Below are 18,845 nucleotides of genomic sequence, written 5' to 3'. Positions count from 1 at the left end.
AGAATTTCCCAGCCAATTGGGAAATTGACAACTATGGAGTTGACATTCACTCATTTTCAAGTTGCCAAGTTTGAAAAACACTGGTTTGCATCATTAAACTTAATGGCAAAACGTGAAAAGGCTGAATCATGACTCTTGCTCTGTACGATGTCCCAGATTAGAAATACAGAGAGGATAATGGTACGACTTTACTTTCCAGGGGTTTCATGCAACCGTGAAATAAAACCAACAGTGGAGATACTTTTATGCAATTAATTAAACTATTTGTTTCACTCTGCAGGGACAAATAAAAAAAAAAAAAAAACCAACGCATCATGAATATTAAGGATTATTTTGAAAGAATTTGTTACAAAGGTTCCCAGGAAAAAATAGACTTGGAAACCTTAACAGAGGTTTTTCAACATCACATCCGCGCAGTGCCCTTTGAAAACCTCAGTCTCCACTGTGGCGAAACCATTCAGTTGGATTTAGAATCGGCGTATGATAAAATTGTGAAGCACAGTCGTGGTGGATGGTGCATGGAAAACAACCAACTTCTGTTTTGGGCCTTCCAGACCATGGGCTATGAAGTTGGCCTTTTAGGTGCTCGTGTTTATGTGCCAGAGCGAAAGGCCTACAACCAAGATGTCACTCATGTTCTGATCAAAGTCACCCTTGAAGGTAAAACCTACATTGTGGATGGTGGTTTTGGAGTGGCTTATCAGATGTGGCAACCGATGGAGCTGATTTCTCAGAAGAACCAACCTCAGACCTCAGGAATCTTCTGCTTCACGGAGAAGGGTGGCGTGTGGTACTTTCACAAAGTGAAGCGCAAGAAAGTCAGGATGGATTCCGAGAACAAAATTCTCTGCTCTGATATTGTAAAAAACGGGACCTGTAAGAACATTTATTTGTTTACTTTGCAACCAAAGACAATAGATGACTTCCGGCTGGCCTCTTTACAACTCCAAACTGATCCAAGTTCTATGTTTTTAAGGAAGTCCATCTGTAGTCTCCAGACTACTGATGGATTTCTAGTTTTGATTGGGTGGGTGCTGACTGAAACCAAATATAATTATAAAGACAACATGGATCTAGTAGTAAGCACAGTCCTGATGGGTGAAGAAGTCCAGAAAATACTGAAGGAACGATTCAAGATTCAGCTGGACAAAACGTTTGTCCCTCTTAACACCTGTTCAGTGTCCATGTTTTAATTCAGGTGGCCAAGGGTGAACTTCACTCAACAATGCAGTTCATCCTGAAGCAACGGAAATGAAATTGGGAAGCAACTTTGGAGAATTCTCACCACGAAAAGATCCAAAGGGATGTTGGGTGAACACTTTAGAGAAGAAGATTGTTCTGACCTAGGCTTCCCCAGCAGCACGAAGCCGAGTCCTCGTCCCGATAAACCCCTTTTATTTAATTTACAGTGAATTCCTTTCCAGCAAAGTCTTTCCTCTCCCACAGTCTTTCAAGATAGTTCACAATTACCGACCTTTATCAGGCTTGGAGAGTGGCCAGGCCGATATCTTTCAGATGCCGCAATACTTGGCAAGAATACAGTAATGAACTAATTATCTCCTGCAAACTCCACTCCCCTTTCGCTCCTCTTTTATTCCCTCTGGGAGGGGCCATTCACAGTCCACCTGTGGACTTACTCCCAAGTCAACCCTTGTTTTTTTAGCTGTTCCCTTCGTCTGGCAACTCAGTGCTTGCGCACACTGGGAACAGGCTCCAGCTGTTCGTCTGCCTCACTGATGTCTAATTCCAAAGGCAGCTGATAACTGGCCTATGGCCCTGGCCCTCTCTCTGCCTCCGATGTAGAGCCTTCCCCGGACTCCAGGACTGGCCCATGATCTTCCCCAGCCTCCTGACTGTCCGACTCTGCTGCCAGCTCCGCAGGCTGCTTGCGGACCACAAGATTTACTTGAATCTACTGCCAGATCTACTGGCCACTGGCAGGACACAACAAAGATGCTCTATTTTCTTGGGCAGATTCGGGTCAATTTAGAGAGCAAATGCCGTTCTTTATGCAAGCTGAATTTGCTGGCTCTAGGCTTTGCCACAGGGTTAGCGATGTAAGTCTACTTTGAAGTAGGAAAAGGGATAAGAAACCTCTTGCAAGATTATCAGTGTTGAGTTTTGACTGGTTCCTAGCTATCTCTAGCTTCACCATAATGGTGAGATTTTAAATCAGTATCTTTTCAGTCCTTACCTGGTCTCTAAGATATATAGAGATTTAGAAACGCCTTCGATCGGGATATATATAAAGGCGTGGAATCTCCTGTATGAAGCTGCGCTGACTTTAAGATCATCTAATGAGGTTCTCCAAGAGAGGTGAAGATGGATAAGGGGAAGAGCTTTTTCCTTGGTGGTAACCCAGTGATGGAATTCCTTCCCCAGAGTTGGTCGCTGAGCACCTATATTAGCATTGTTTGTCCTGGGCTTTTTAAGTGGCTTGTAATTGTATTTTGATTCTTACCTTTTGAACGATCACAGTGCTGCTGCCAATTTTAGACAGTGTTTTTTATAGTGCATGGCATTGGATTTTAAAGTATATATATTTTACTTGGATTTTTGCACATGGGTTACATGGATTTGATTGTAAATCCGCCCAGGGAGCTTTGCCTATTGGGATATCTACTAAAATAATATGAAGTGGTCTTGATGGTTCTCCCAATTAAATATTTTACAAGTGTTTTCTGCGTGTCTCTGTGTGTGAATTCAGCATGGGTTTTAAAAATCTGACTCCTTTTTAAAAAGCATCTGGGTTTGCTTGCCAGCAAGGAAACTCTTAAGTCCCAAAGGGTCTGGTATAACGTTCCTGTGAGAATACAGCACACTGTTGGGCAACGTTGAGAATAGCAGTCCTCTCAAGACAAAAACGATTGAAACTGCTAAATCACGCCTGCAAGAAGTAGGATTCTCGCTATAGTCTTTGCATCAAACGGCAAATTGAAAATCGCTTCTCGTTTTCCAATTACCCAGCAAATTCTAATCTTAACTGAGTTAGAACGTAGGGGTTTTATTGCTTTATATCTTGCCAGGAGCCACCCTGAGACCTCCAAGGGGTCAGAGAACGTTCTATAAGAAACCACAATCTCTCTCTGTGTTATTCTCTGTAATCAAGATTTACTTGAGCTGATCAAGTCACAAGTCAGAGTCTAATAAGGGGAGATAAAATGGTGCAACTGCTAAGTTTGTACTTCTGTATCTCAAATGCCTCGGTGCAGGTGAAAGCAAATTTCTTTTGGAGCCTGTGAAAAATCTCTATTTCCTGTCTTAGAACGTAGAACATGAAATAATAGGATTGGAAAAGACTGTGAGTTGTTCTCATCCAAGCCCGTTACCCTCATCAACATTGGCAAGGCAAGTGCTGTATATACAGGGAATAAATCCCAAACCAACAATGATGATCATCCCTCACACTAAGGAGCACATGAAGTTATGGCTTTTGTAGTCTAGTTTTTCAGCACATAGGGTGAATGTTAGTTGTTCTTCATGTCTTTTCTCCACAATTTTATTATAAGCCTGTTCTAAGGATGCTGGAATTTTCCTACGGCACAGCTTTTACGGGATGTTGAAAAAAAAAAAAATGTGTTTCTACCTTGAGTTGAGTGAGCTGTTGCAACATATCCTTGCAAAAAAAAAAAAAAAAACTCAAATGGGGTTCCTGGAAGGCAAGTGTAAAAAAGAAACTAATTAAAAATGATGGGACTGTGAAAAGCTTTTTGGGCTTATAGAATTCAGAGTGATGTTTCAAAGAAATTCTAGAGAGGAAGCCGAGAACCCGGGCATTAAGGGACCACTTGGCTGCAATTCATGATTTATGAGACCCAGCATTAGCCATCGGTTCAGATGGCTTCCAGAGGGATTCAGACAAATTCAGAGAGAGTTCTCTTGGTTCAGAGAGAAAATGCAGTTGAACGCATTCAGTGGGGGAATGGCTGCAGGAAACAATTCTTTCTTTAACATTAAGCTTAGGACTTCCCTGGAAAAACCTCTGTATCCAGGAGAGGTTCTATCCGGCGTCTAAACTATTTATATGTTTTTAGGCCCAAGCAGAAGAAGCAGAAAAAAAGCAAATGTAAAAATGTAAAAAAGGGTGGCTGAGTGTCTAAAACGCTGAGCTTGTCAATCGAAAGGTCAGCAGTTCAGCAGTTCGAATCCCTACTGCCGCATATCGGATTGAGCTCCCGTTACTTGTCCCAGCTTCTGCGAACCTAGCAGTTCAAAAGCACGTAAAACATGCAAGTAGAAAAATAGGGACCACCTTTGGTGAGAATGTAACAGCGTTGTGTGCGCCTTTGGCGTTGAATCATGCCGGCCACATGACCACGGAGACGTCTTCGGACAGCACTGGCTCTTCGGCTTTGAAACAGAGATGAGCACTGCCCCCTAAAGTTGGGAATGACTAGCACATATGTGCGAGGGGAACCTTTATATTTACCTTAAAAATGTAAATGTTTCATCGACCAAGTCCTTGAATGGTGGAGAGCTACTGTCCTAGTTCATCTGTCTTCCTGATCAGAAATAATATATTTGTAACCTTAAATGTAGGCAATATAATGGGAGGGAATGTTCTCCAACACAACCATCAAGGACCGGAATGTGTAACACAGGATAATAATTTGGAGAAATTATAAACACCTAAATATTTAGCAGGACCTGTACGTTGAAAGTTCACATCTTCTTGTTCCCTTCCTATTTTTGGAATGTTTTGTGGTTATTGCAAAAGGAAAACGTCATCATTATTTCAATTCTGATTTTCTGGGTGCACATAGTTTGCAAAGAGCATGTTTAATAAACCGAACAGGGAATGAAAATCCCGTTAAATCCTTAACGGGGAGGAGGGGTGGAGTGGGAAGAACGATATCAGTTTAATTAAAAGTGCCAATATTTGCAAAGACTTAATTTCCAATCTCCACTAATTTCTGTTTATACATATTTTGGTAAGACATGGGAGAATTAATTGTAACAAAGCCACAACGAGCAACAACAGTGTTATGTTTGTGTGTGTGCATGTCATGTTAAATTGTTAAAATAATGCTGGAAATTCCCTAAACTTTCTTTCACATCGTATGTCCATCCTTCTTCACCTGCTGCTTACAGCGCATTGAGGTGAAAATGCAGAAAGGCCATTCCAGGGGTTTTTAAAACTGGGCACGGTTGAGCTGGAATCCACCTCCATGGAAACTGGATCTTAAAAATCCAGTTTCTGCAATGAACGTTAAGGATCAAGGAGGACAAGCAGACCCATTTGGCTTCATTTGTATAAATGAACTAGAAGAACGTCACTGGAAGAGTCCATTGCGGTTGAGCAGCTTGTAAATTCAAAGAAATCATCATTTCATAAACTTTCATAGGATTGAAACATAAATATCTGCGGGTGTTTGAGTTGGAGGAGGAGGAAGAGGAGGAGGAGGAAGAGAAGAGGAAGAGGAGGAAGAAGAAGAGGAGGAGAGGAAGAGGACAGGAAAAGGAGGAGGAGGAGGAGAGGAGGAAGAGGAGGAGAGGAAGAGAAGAGGAAGAGGAGAGAAAGAGAAGAAGAGGAAGAGAGGAAGAAGAGGAAGAAGAGGAGGAGAGGAAGAAGAGGAGAGGAGGAGGAGAGAGGGATGAAGAGGAGGGGGAGAGGAAGAGGAGGAGAGGAGGAGGAGGAAGAGGAGGAAGAAGAAGAGAAGGAGAGGGAGAAGAGGAGGAGAGGGAGAAGAGGAGGAGAGGAAGAGAAGAGGAAGAGAAGGAAGAAGAGGAGGAGAGAAGGAGGAGAGAGGGAGGAAGAGGAGAGAGAGAGGAAGAGGAGGAGAAGGAGAGAAGGAGGAAGAAGAGAAGAAGAGGAGGAGAAAAGGAGGAAGTAGAGAAGAAGAGGAGGAAGAAGAGGAGGAGGAGAGAAGGAGGACTTTGGAGCTCTGGGAAGTGGATGGTGCTGGGAGCTGTCCTCCCAGTAGATCTGGAGGACAACATGGGTGAAGACTGAACAGCCCTTCATAGAGTTTCTCTCTGCTATCTGTATCTCTGTATGTAATAATATAACTGAGAGACTACAAGTAGCTCCTCACTTACAACTACTCGTTTAGTGATTGTTAGACGATACAATGACACTGAAAAAAGTGACCGGTTTTCACACTTATAACCCCTGCAGCCTCGCCATGGCCACGCAATCAAAATCCAGGTGTTGGCAACTGGCATGTATTTATGTCCCTTGCTGGCTTCTGACAAGCAAAGTCAACCGAGGCAGCCAGATCTGCTTAACAACGGCATGATTCACTTTAACAACTGCACTTGTGGCAAGGAAGGTCGTAAAAGGTAGTGCAACTCAGTGGTGGGTTTCAAAAATTTTTACCCCCCGTTCTGTGGGCGTGGCTTGGTGGGTGTGGCAGGGAAAGGATACTGTAAAATCTCCATTCCCTCCCCACTCCAGGGGAAGGTTACTGCAAAATCCCCATTTCCTCCTGATCAGCTGGGACTCGGGAGGTAGAGAATAGATGGGGGCGGGGCCAGTCAGAGGTGGTATTTGCCGGTTCTCCGAACTACTCAAAATTTCTGCTACCGGTTCGCCAGAATCTGTCAGAACCTGCTGAAACCCACCTCTGGTGCAACTCCCTTAACCGTTGTCTTGCTTAGCAAACAGAAATGTTGAGCTCAATTGCGGTCATAGGTCGAACACTAGCCGTACTGTGGGAATCTCTCTGATTTTGTGTAGTGAATCTTCTTCCATTTGGGATACACAAAAACCCACGTAGACAACTTAATTATTATTTATTTCCAAGTGATAATAAGCCCATTTGGCTGATACATTAGATAGAAGAACCAATAAAGAAAGGGGTTGCGCCCCCCCCCCACAAAAAAAGAGGTTACAGCAAATAGATACATCCCCCCCACCCCCCGTTTTAACCCTCCTCTTCTTTTGGGAATCCGTGTTTTCCTCAACGGAAATGATGCTAAGGCACCTGGAGAACATCTTCAGAAATTAAAAACGCCTGCCCCTTAGGAAGGCGTTTTTCAAGATGAAGCAGATAAAACCAAGTCTTGAATTCTGTTTCTTAAAAAAGGAACCATTTCCCTACTACTGTATTTTTCAGCGTATAAGACGCACCTACCTTTTTGGGTGAGGAAAAGAAGAAAAAGAAATCTCCCTCTGGCTCTGAGCAATTTTGCCTCGTTGCAGCAAACAGCAAACAGCCTGCTTTACTTCCATTTTTGTTTTCAGCATAGCTTGATTAGCACAAGGAAACAAAAATCTGCTCCAGCAATTTACCTCTTTGCAGCAAGCAGCAGAGCCCTGCGCAAAACAGCTGAGAGCAAATCAGCTGAGAGTTGGGAGGCAGATCCAATCAACTTGTGCTAATTAGGCTGTGCTGAAGCTGTTTTTTCTTGCTGTTTGCTTGCAAGGGGGTAACTGCTGCGAGGCAGAGGCCAAAGGGTGGGGGCCAGTGGGTGGGCGGGGCTACATTTGGTATATAAGAAGCACCTAAATTTTCACCCCCTTTTAGGGGGGAAAAAGGTGCATTTTATACTCCGAAAAATACAGTATTTACCAACAACCACTTATATCTGTTTTAGTGCTCCTCAAAAATTTGTGCATGGGGAAGAGAGGATGTATAACATCCATTAGGTATTTTTTGGTGGTGGGGGGGGAAGGACCAGTTCTGTCCAGGAGAGTCAACAATTTACAAAAATAAATGGCACTCTAACTTTCTGTCCCTTGCGGGTACACACACACAATATCTGACATTAATCCTGGGGTTTCAAAAATCCTTTTCTCACTTTGATGGGCCTCCTCTCATTGCTCTCCAACTCCGTAGGATCTTGCAAAACGTGGCGGTCTCTTTTCTTCAGGAATTTCTTCCCGACGGTTCCCACTAACGTTTCATACCTGTGAACAATCATTGCAAATGTGAGAGGAATGTTCAAACATGGTTGTAGCCCTTGAGAAGATCACGAAATCATCTTAAAATGCTCGTTCTCTGGTCTGGCACCTCCCAAAATATAGAGACTTCAACTTCTAGATTTCTTTTTTTTTTTTTTTTTGTTTCTCGTTTTCTTTTTTAGTCCAAGGACAGAGAGGGAAGACAAGGTTGTGCTTTCCATGTCAAACTTTCCAAGCCCTTGACTGTCCTGTCCATTCAAATAGACAGAGCTTCGTGTAGTTTGGTTTTACAAAAGTCTTCTCTCTTTTGACCCCTAACATAGTTTTGAAAATCAACCCAGAGAAAATGACATGAAAACAGGAGGCAGAGCAGCAAGGAGAAAAGAATAAAAGTTTTCCACGCCTTCAATAGATAAAAAGAGTTTCCCCCCACAATAAAGAACAGCCCAAAAGGAGATAAAATCAACCTTGCAAGGAAGTCCTTATGAAAAATTAGCTCAAACAACCTTTCCTAACTTGGTGTGTTTGAACTAGGACATGGCGTAAATAGCCTTATAATTTTCCGCCAAATTTGGATGGATAAAATTTGTTGTAAGCCGCCCAGAATCCTCGGAGAGTTGGGCAGCATAGAAATACAAATAATAAATAAATAAATAAATAATTTTGGCAAACATTTTTCACAACAACCCTGTGAGGTTGGGCTGAGAGAGGGAGGGGCTGGACCAAAATCACCCAGCTGATTTTCCTGCCTAAGGCAGGACTAGAATTCACAGTCTCTCCTGGTGATTGGCCCAGAGTCACCCAGCTGGCTTTCCTGCGTAAGGCGGGACTAGAACTTACAGTCTCCTGCTGATTGGCCCAGAGTCACCCAGCTGGTTTTTGTGCCTAAGACGGAACTAGAACTCACAGTCTCCCAGTTAGACCAACACCTGAACCATTACAAAAAGCCGGCTCTGTTTTCTGCTGAAGATATCCAGCTTTTAATTTAAAATCCTTCTTCCCGCCTCCGGCTGCAGCATCCCTGTTTTTCAGTCCCCCTCAGAGCCAAATGCGTTAAAAAGATTTTGAAATGATTTCTCTAGGAACACCTATAAATATTTCCTCTAATGTTTTTGTTGGCTATGAACCCAATAAAAGAAAGAAAGAAAGAAAGTAAGTACTGGGGTTGATGTCTGACTGAGGTAGCCTGGAGAAAGCAAGCAAAGCATTTTTATTTGGTTTTTTTTTTTTTTATTAAAAGGAACGCATCAGGTCAAAAGCTTATTTCTGTTATAAAATCATCCTCTCTTGCAAAACAAGCGTTTTGAACATCAAAAGCTTGGTCATTTGGGAGAACTTTCATTTTAGATTGGAGCGGGGGGGGGGGGGGAGGCCGAAAAAAAAACACATCACGACAACGTTATTTGTGTTATAATGGGGAAGAAGTACCTTCTAGCCATTTCCTCATCCGATACATCAGTTTCCTTTACATTTTTTTCCTCCCCGATGTCTTCTGTCTTGTACTTTGAGTTCATCTGGACCATTAACTTCTGAAAATGAAAAAAAAAACCTGGAATATCACTTTAGGTGTTACGTTCCTTGGAGGAAAAAAAAAAACTCAAGGAGACCGATTTTGGCAAGAATGAGGGAGATGAATAGACAAGCAATGCAAACATTAAGTACCTCAATATTTTCTTTCTTAGCTGAAGGACTCGGGGCCAAGTTTGATATCACACTGACCCTCGGAGAATATTATTACGGCTAACTGCTCAACTGTAGCATCTTTCCTTGTGGCTTATAGCCCAAAAAGGCCCTCCCTCCAGTCCACAGACGCTCATGCCCCAATAAGAATGCTATTTCTGGCGTCGTTAAAAAATATGTTAATCTTGATGGATCAAGATGAAAACAGTTTTCGGATTTTTCTTTTCCACAGATGAAGCAGTGATTAAAGCTTCTCATCACATTCTATTTGCTAACCAGTCAATCGATGGCAGAATGCAAGACACTAAGAGTCACTATCCAGAGGCGTTGCTCCAATTCAGCTCTCCGGTTAAATTCTGAACAGATCAGTGCTGCAAATATTTCATGTGGAGCCAAAATTCAGAAAATGGTTAATTCAGGAACCAGGTTAAGCAGGTTGTATGAATGCAACTGGTCTGGAGGAGGTTTCTTCTGAACTACTCATGAATGCTCTCTGCTTTTATACCTAGTGAATTCATCAGAACCAAAACTACCATCCATCCATCCATCCATTGTATGCATAAATGTATCTATCTCTATCCATCCATCCATCCATATGTATCTATCATCCCTCCTTCTAATGTATGTATGTATGTATGTATGTATGTATGTATGTATATATATATGTATGTATCATCCATTCACCCACCCACCTGCCCGCCCATCTGTCCGTCCATCCATCCATCCATCCATTGTATGCATAAATGTATCTATCATCTATCTATCATCTATCATCCATCCATCCATCCATCCATCCATCCATCCATCCATCCATCCATCATCCATCCATATGTATCTATCATCCATTCACCCATCCACTGTATGCATGAATGTATCCATCCACCCGCTCATCCATCCATCCATCCATCCATCCATCCATCCATCCATCCATCTGTATCATCCCTCCTTCTGATGTATGTATGTACCTATGTATGTATGTATGTCTGGGCCAAAACTATTTAATTTGATTTTAATTTTGCTTTTAAATTTTGTATGTATGGATTTTATTGTTGGCTGTTCACCACCCTGAGTCCTTCGGGAGTAGGGCGGTATAGAAATCAAATAAAATATAAAAATATAAAATATAAAATATAAATACCTACTACCTACCTACCTACCTACCTACCTACCTATCTATCATCCATTCACCCGTCCACTTTATGTATGAATGTATCCATCCATCCATCCGTCCACCCGCCCGCCCGCCTGCCCATCCATCCATATGTATTTATCATCCCTCCTTATAATGTAGGTAGGTATCTATCTATCTATCTATCTATCTATCTATCTATCTATCTATCTATCTATCTATCTATCTATCATCCATTCTATCTATCTATCTATCTATCTATCTATCTATCTATCTATCTATCTATCTATCTATCATCCATTTACCCATCCACTGTACGTATGAATGTATCCACCCACCCAGCCACCCACCCAGTTATTTCAATATGGTACAAACTGAATCAGGGATTTCACTGACCTTGAACCGCCTTTATAAGCCAGATCCCCAAGAGGATGAAAAATGCTATAGGCCCGAAGAAAATAATAATACCTCGACTTCAGGATTGAACCCTTTGAAGGACATTCTGCCATACAGAAGGTCTTCACACATCGCGAAGCTTCTTTCCTCTATGACGAGGCTCCTGTGAAGAAATCATTGCTTTAAAAAGAGAACCAAACAAGCAAGTTGAGCTTAGCCAACCTCTTGGCAGGAAATTTAAAAAAAACAAAGACCTCCAGATTGATCTCCAATTGGAGAAGCCAATGCTTGTTTTTGGTTTTGTTTTGAAGTTGTGGCTGCTCCATCACTGGAGCTTTTTAAGAAAAGACTGAAGAGTCTGGAATAGTATGGGGTCTCCTTCTTGATCAGGCGGTTGGACTAGAAGACCTCCAAGGTCCCTTCCAATGCCGTTATCCTGTTAATTCTGCTTTTTATCTTCCTAACTCCTCCCACACCTGCAAAGACTAAAAGGGAGCCAACTTACTCTTTCTGTTTCAGTTCCGGCCGATCCAGAAACCAATGTTCTTCGCTGATTATTTTCTTCTCCTCTTCCTCAAGTTGCTTTTTGGTTTCTGAATCCAAGCCCCTTTGCATGAACTGAAAGACAAGACGCAAAGGCACCACGGTTTTTAAAAGTGTATTTATTAAATCTGTAGGCTGCCCGTCTTACCATCAAGCGACTTTGTGGGAGCTTAGTCCTCGACTTACAAACATTCAGTTTTCTGACCGTTCGAAGTTACACCGGCAGTGAAAAAAGTGACTTGTGACCATGTGTCGCACTTACGTCCGTTGCATCATCCCCAAAGTCATGTGATCAAAATTTAGGCATTGGGAAACCGAGGTGGATTTAAGATAGTTGCAGCGTCCCAAGTAGGGGTGAAATCCAGCAGGTTCTGACAGGTTCTGGAGAACCAGTAACAGAAATTTTGAGCAGTTTGGAGAACTGGCAAATACCTCCTCTGGCTGGCCCCAGAGTGGGGAGGGAATGGGGACTTTGCAATATCCTTCCCCTGCCACACCCACCAAACCACGCCCACCAAGCCACACCATGCCCACAGAGCCAGTAGTAAAAAAACTTGGATTTCACCACTGGTCCCAAGGTCATATGATCCACATTTGCAACCTTCCCAGCTGGCTTATGACAAGCAAAGCCAATGGGGGAAGCCAGATTCACTTAGCAACCATTTAACAAGTGCACTGATTTGCCGAACAATCAACACTGAAAAATCAGGCACAATTCACTTAAACAACTGCCTTGTTAGCAACAGAAATTTCTGGTTCCAATTGTGGTCGTAAGTTGAGGACTACTGCATTATGTTATTCATCACACAACATGATAAATCGCTAGAACAGAAAGGTGATACACAATGAATGACAGGAATGACATACTAAAACGTGTCATAACCACATACATAACTTTCTTTTTTTTATTAAAGAAATCTGGCCCTTATTTGGAGAAAAGTAAAAAAAAAGGGGGGGGGGAAAGGGGGGAAAATGCCATTATGAAGGCAAGGAATTGCTTAAATTCGTTCAATTAAAATTCTAGGCGAATATTGTTTTCCGCAAAAAAAAAAATCCCGTTAACAGTGGCTATAATCACCTGAAAAAGATTAAGCACGCAAAAACACCTTGCGATAAAAATGTGCAGCTCCCGATTTAAACAGCTGCGAGGCAAAGGATTAAGAGAGAGGCGGAAAAAAAACATAACAAATGGTGATTTGTTTGCGCTTCCAGGAGGGAGCTTAATCTAGGGCAAGAGACGGCCTAGCAAGCTGTGAAAAAAGAAAGACTGCCCCGGCGAACGCTCCCATCCAGGTGTGTTGCAACCGCAGCTCAGCTGCTACCGCTGCTGCCTCTGGCTTTTGACACAAGGTGCCGTTTTGCAGGGAAAGGAGCCGCAGGCGAGCAAATCAGCAGCGGGAGGACGAAGCTGGCCCGGAGCAGAAGGCTACTGCTCATTTTCATATCATTTGCATACCGGCTGGATTTGAAAAACAGACAGTCGCTCCTGCTGCCCTAGCAAATTTCTTATGATTTATCAGGTGTTGTTTGCAACTTATGATTGCAACTATGGTTTATGGCCTATGGCCTATGACTTGCTCTTTTGGATGTACATTGTGAGTTTATGCACCGGAGACAAATTCCTGGTGTGTTCAATCCTCTTCTCTTCTCTTCTCTTCTCTTCTCTTCTCTTCTCTTCTCTTCTCTTCTCCACACTCCACTCCACCACTGTCATGGTTCCCTTCCCTTCCCTTCCCTTCCCTTCCCTTCCCTTCCCTTCCCTTCCCTTCCCTTCCACTCCACTCCACTCCACTCCACTCCACTCCACTCCACTCTTACTTACTCTACTGTCATGGTTCTCTCCTCTTCAAATCTCTTCTCCTCTCCTCCACCCTATCTTACCCTACCCTACCCTACCCTACCCTACCCTACCCTACCCTACCCTACCCTACCCTACCCTACCCTACTCTATTCTATTCTATTCTATTCTATTCTATTCTATTCTATTCTATTCTATTCTATTCTATTCTATTCTCATGGTTCTATTATACGACTTTTCTTGCCACAGTTAAGTGAATCACTGCAGTTGTTAGGTTAGTAACACAATTGTTAAATGAATCTGGCTTCCCCATTAACTTTGCTTGTCGGAAGGTCAAAAATGGGGGTCCCATGACCCCGGCACACTGCAACTGTCATAAATGTGAACCAGTTGCCAAGCATCTGAATTTTGATCACGTGACCACAGGGATGCTGCGATGGTCGTTAAGTGTGAAAAATGGTCCTATATCACTTTTTTTCAGTGTAACTTTGACCGGTCACTAACTGTTGTAAGTTGGGGACTGCCTGTCCTAGTTCTTTTTCTGACATCAGCTTTCTATGTTTCTGTGGCTCAGCCTGGAGTATACTATATTGATCTCAGCTATCCAGAAGACCCATTGATCCGACAGAACGAAATTCACTTCCATGGAAAAGGGATTAGGGCTGCAATCCTGAATAAATCCTTCCAAGAGGGCTAATTCCGAGCACTCGAGCCTCTCAACCTTTTGTCAGATCCATGGATCATTTTGCAGACAACCCCTTTTAAATCACCTGTCAGATCTACCAGCAAAACTTCTCCGTCAAGTAAGTAACCGCTCAGGGGCTTGAGAAGGGAGAACAAACTAAATAAATGGTGGGGTTTATTTTTTGGGTTTTTTTTTTTTTCTTCAATCCCACTCGGCCTTTGTTGTTTGTTTTTCTTCCAACAACAACAATAATAATAATATTTAATGGCAGCCTGAGAGACGGGAGATTAAAAAAAAAAATAACACCTCCGACATCAACTTGAAGCAAACAAACCATGAAGGGTTGGCTATATTGAGTTATAAATATTGGATGAGTATTTATATTTTTAAAAATTAATGGCAATCCGGCTCAGATGTTCTTCTCCTGAAAGAAGAAGAAAAAGAAAAAGAAGCCAACGGAGCCATCATCAATCAGAGCTGTGTCTTCGGCTGAATGATGCGTTACATTACAGAACAGGAGTGGAGTTCATTAGGCAGTGAACCGAGATTAATCTGGCTTTTGAACTCAATACCAAATTCACGTATCCAAGGAAAACTGCCAGGTCCGGGTTTTATTAACACACCCCATTCACCAGTCCCCCGTGTCCCCCCCGATAGCAACATGGCTGCATTGGTTCAGTTGGAAAAGAGGGGAAGGTATACAGACTTGCAACAGTTTGCTTAGTGAGTGTTGGAAGCTATAACTGCACTGAAGAAAAGGAACTAAACACACTCAAAACTGTAGAAATGATGGTGGACTTTAGGAGAAACCCTCCCATACTACCACCTCTCACAATACTAAACAACACAGTATCTACAGTAGAGACCTTCAAATTTCTCGGTTCTACCGTATCGCAAGACCTAAAATGGACACCTAACATCAAAAACGTCATCAAAAAAGCTCAACAAAGAATGTTCTTTCTGCGCCAACTCAAAAAGCTCAAACTGCCCAAGGAGCTGCTGATCCAGTTCTACAGAGAAATGACTGAGTCTGTCACCTGCACCTCCATAACTGTCTGGTTTGGCTCTGCAACCCAACAAGACAGACTCAGACTTCAGAGGATAATTAGAACTGCAGGAAAAACCATGGCTACCAACCTGCCTTCCATTGAGGATCTGTATACTGCACGAGTCAAAAAGAGGGCTGGGAAAATATTTACAGACCCCTCAAATCCTGGACGTAAATTGTTTCAACTCCTACCCTCAAAACGACACTATAGAGCACTACACACCAGAACAACTAGACACAAGGACAGTTTTTTCCCCAACGCCATCACTCTGCTAAGCAAATAATTCCCTCAACACTGTCAAACTATTTACTAAGTCTGCATTACTATTAATCTTCTCATCATTCCCACCACCCATCTCCTTCCACTTATGACTGTATGACTGTAACCTTGTTGCTGGTATCCTTACGATTTATATTGATATTGTTTCCTAGTATGATTTGATTGTTCATTTGTACCCTATGACTATCATTAAATGCTGTACCTTATGATTCTTGATGAATGTATCTTGTCTTTTATGTACATTGAGCATATGCACCAAAGACAAATTCCTTGTGTGTCCAATCACACTTGGCCAATAAAGAATTCATATTCTATTCTATTCTATTCTATTCTATTCTATTCTATTCTATTCTATTCTATTCTATTCTATTCTATTCTATTCTATTCTATTATTTCTATTTCTATTTCTATTTCTATTTCTATTCTACTCTGTGTTGTACCTTATAATTCTTGATGAATTGTTTTCTGGTTTCCAGCCTGGGTGCCTTAACCCTTAGAAAGTTTTAATGTTTACTGTTTAATTTTATTGTTTAAATTGCATTGCATTTTAAATTCCACATTTTCATGCTTTTTCTTCTTTATTAGGTAAGCAAACAAACAAAAAACAAACAAAAAGTTATACTTATTATACTAGAACGAAGGCTGAAGTGCAAATATGAAATAAATTAAAGGTAAGACAAACAAGAAAATGAAAAAAAAATGGGGAAAAAAACATTCTAATACCCTTATTTCCCCCCCCCCTCCAACTGCTAATTTCTACTTAAAAAATTTTAAACTGTGCCTTGGACTTCTGTGATTATTGCTCATCTCTATGTGCATCATTTTAATTCCTTTTCAAACAAGTTTTTTAGTCTCTTCTCCGCTGGCCTGGTTATGTAATTTCATGCTTTTTTGAACTGGAAGTCACCAAGAGCCCTTCTTGCAAATTGCAGGGCCCCCGTGCATGTACTACGCAAACAAATAAATAAGGAGCAAATGGAAAAAGCAGAAAGCGTGAAAGAGACTTCCAAAGGCACAGAGAAATAGTGGGCTTTTTATCCCCCCAGCAAAAATTTAGCCTAGACCAACAACAGATCCAATTTAGCAAAATCTCCAACTACTTTGGGGAAAAGACGGACTTGCAAATTAAAACCCTTCAGAAGGCCTGTGGGCTTTTTAAAAAGCAATCTGCAATGCTTAAACTAGTGTTTTGGGTTTTTTTTTTTTGCAACTTTGGACACTTTTTAAGATTTGTGGACTTCAACTCCCAGAATTCCCCAGCCAGCAAAGCTGCCTGGGGAATCTTGGGAGTTGAAGTCCACACATCTTAAAAGAACTGAAGGTTGAGAAACGCTGGCTTAAAGTGATGCATCCGCCCCGTTGCATTCATTTGAGGCTGTAAAAAAAATAAAATGTTAATAATAATAAATAATAAAATGTCAAAGTAAAAAAACAAAATGTTAAAATGCAGGTTTAACATGCATCCCCCTTTCTTGCAAAACTATTGCAGGCTTGCAAGCATGCACAGAGGGCTTTCCTTGCACCCATAAGAAATCCAGACGAGCAAAAGCTAATTTGTGGTGGAAACTTTCTTTTCCTAAAGCATTTTTGCCGAGAATCCAATTTAATTCTTTTTTAACAGATTAAAAAGCATCATTTCGAGGTCTGAGCATGCGCAGAGGGCGAAGGGCTTCGCCACGCGTTCAGCCCGAAGCGCCTCGTTTCCGTTCGAATCGTCTACGAGGCTCCTCGGCTCCCTCACCCCCACCCCGGCGCCCACTTCCGAAGCTCTTCGGCAGCATTCGGGACCACGCCCCTCGGCTCCAATTGGCGGCTCTTCCCACGTACGTCGCCAACCGAAGCCAATCGGGTTTGCCTTCGTTTGCCGCCGGAAACGGTTCGGAAAGAGTCGTGGTGGCCCCTCCCTTTTCCGAACGCTTTCGCTTCAGCTCCTTCAGACGACTCTTACCTTCATGCGGAGGAGATTCTTGGATAGTTTGCTTTTCACGTCCCGAGCCATGGCGAGGCGAAGCCGAAATCTCCCCCCCCCACCCCACAAAAGCGCAGCGCCTTTTACGGGTTTCTGTCGGTCACCGGGCCGCGGTCCCTCGTCGTGAAATCGCCACTTTGTGGCGGTGGGGGTGACTGAGCATGCGCGGGCCATCGCGCATGCTCAGTAGTCCCCGCTGATTCCTTTCCTCTTGGCTCATGCCCTTACTTTTTTTTTACCTTGGAAGTCAAGTATGCATGAGACTTTTTTTTAAAAGCATGTAAAATGCAGAGTGATGAAATGAAAAAAATGTTCCTGGGAGAGTTAAAAAAAAAAAGTTTGCAAGAAAGAGAATCACAACTGGCGCATATGGAGCATGCTCAGTATATCCAAGTGATGCCCAATTCACACCCATCCTTATGAGCTGCACACACAACATCATAAATGTCAGATGAAAAAAAATGAAAAAACAAGACAAGTATTCCTCTATTGACGACAATTCATTTAGTGACCGTTCGAAGTTACAGCGGACTGAAAAATGTGACTTATGACCGTTTTTCATAGTTGCAACCTTTGTGGCATCCCCATGGCCATGTGATCGGATGCTGGGCAATTGACACGTACTTACGACCGCTGCTGTGCCCCGGGGTCATCTGATCCCCTTTTGCGACCTTCTGACAAGCAAGGGGGAAAGCCACTTAATGTCAGCACTTCAACCTGCATTTACTCTTGTGCTGACATAAGAAGGAGAAGAGGGGGCAGCTGGCAAGAGGATGCTTGACTTCTCACCTACTTATTTTCCCTGAAGATAATATCCCCTAGGAGATGAGATGGGAGGGGGGACATTCCTGGGAACTTAAGTAGTAGATATGGGGAGAGTGATTTGGAAGAGGGCCAATGAGACGCAGAGAATTGGGGAACAGAAAGGGAAGGTTTGGGGTCAGGAAGTCAGAGTTGGCAACGCCACGATCGGGGACAGGTTGTCGTGCTTAATAAAATGAAAGATTTCTTCAAAGACTATCTGTTTGGAAATGCAATTTATTTTATTTGAGACGACATCGGAGCCTGACACTTAACCATACATTGAATCCCCAACCAGGCATGGGGCTGAAAAACGATAGTGCCCAGTAGAACACCTTCCCCCCCCCAAGATTTAAATGGCCCCCAAGTCTGTTCCAAAAAGGTTTAAAATTTTGGATATTTCTTCAGGCATTGGGCTGGGATGAGGCGATGTAATGGGATGTGTGGAACGACCTTGGGAGGCAAGGAGACGTGATGGTACCTAGGGATAGATCTGTTCTGACGTAGGCTTCCTTAGTCCCGGCAAACCTCTTTAATTCAATTAAATTATTGAATTTAATTCAATTGTTAATGAATTATTGTCATTCCCAGTTCGAAAGGCTTCTCCAACAGTCCTTCAGGGGAGTGTTTACAAACACCCACCTTATCTCCCTTGAAATGCTGCCAGAGA

General features: G+C 42.5%; 2 protein-coding genes across 2 annotated transcripts; one reads left to right on the top strand and one right to left on the bottom strand.

The window, feature by feature from the left end:
* Positions 1-287: 287 nt before the first annotated feature.
* On the top strand, positions 288-2,679 carry LOC117670905 (arylamine N-acetyltransferase, pineal gland isozyme NAT-3-like). Its single transcript, XM_034426435.3, has one exon. It carries the CDS (start codon positions 315-317, stop codon positions 1,191-1,193), a length of 879 nt encoding a protein of 292 aa, XP_034282326.2. The 5' UTR covers positions 288-314; the 3' UTR covers positions 1,194-2,679.
* A 4,039-nt stretch (positions 2,680-6,718) lies between these two features.
* Positions 6,719-17,551, bottom strand: MPHOSPH6 (M-phase phosphoprotein 6). Its single transcript, XM_034426531.3, has 5 exons — positions 17,354-17,551; positions 11,557-11,669; positions 11,124-11,214; positions 9,275-9,375; positions 6,719-7,852 (listed from the first exon to the last, which is right to left on the bottom strand). The coding sequence occupies exons 1-5, from the start codon at positions 17,546-17,548 to the stop codon at positions 7,711-7,713; spliced, it is 642 nt and encodes a 213-aa protein (XP_034282422.2). The 5' UTR covers positions 17,549-17,551; the 3' UTR covers positions 6,719-7,710.
* Between the last annotated feature and the right edge of the window lie 1,294 nt (positions 17,552-18,845).

This window comes from Pantherophis guttatus, chromosome 11 (genome assembly GCF_059756535.1).
Source record: "Pantherophis guttatus breed Tessera chromosome 11, ASM5975653v1, whole genome shotgun sequence".
In the NCBI taxonomy this organism is placed as follows: Eukaryota; Metazoa; Chordata; class Lepidosauria; order Squamata; family Colubridae; genus Pantherophis; species Pantherophis guttatus.
The sequence above is the reverse complement of the archived record's forward strand: the minus strand, read 5'-3'. Positions and strand labels throughout refer to the sequence as shown.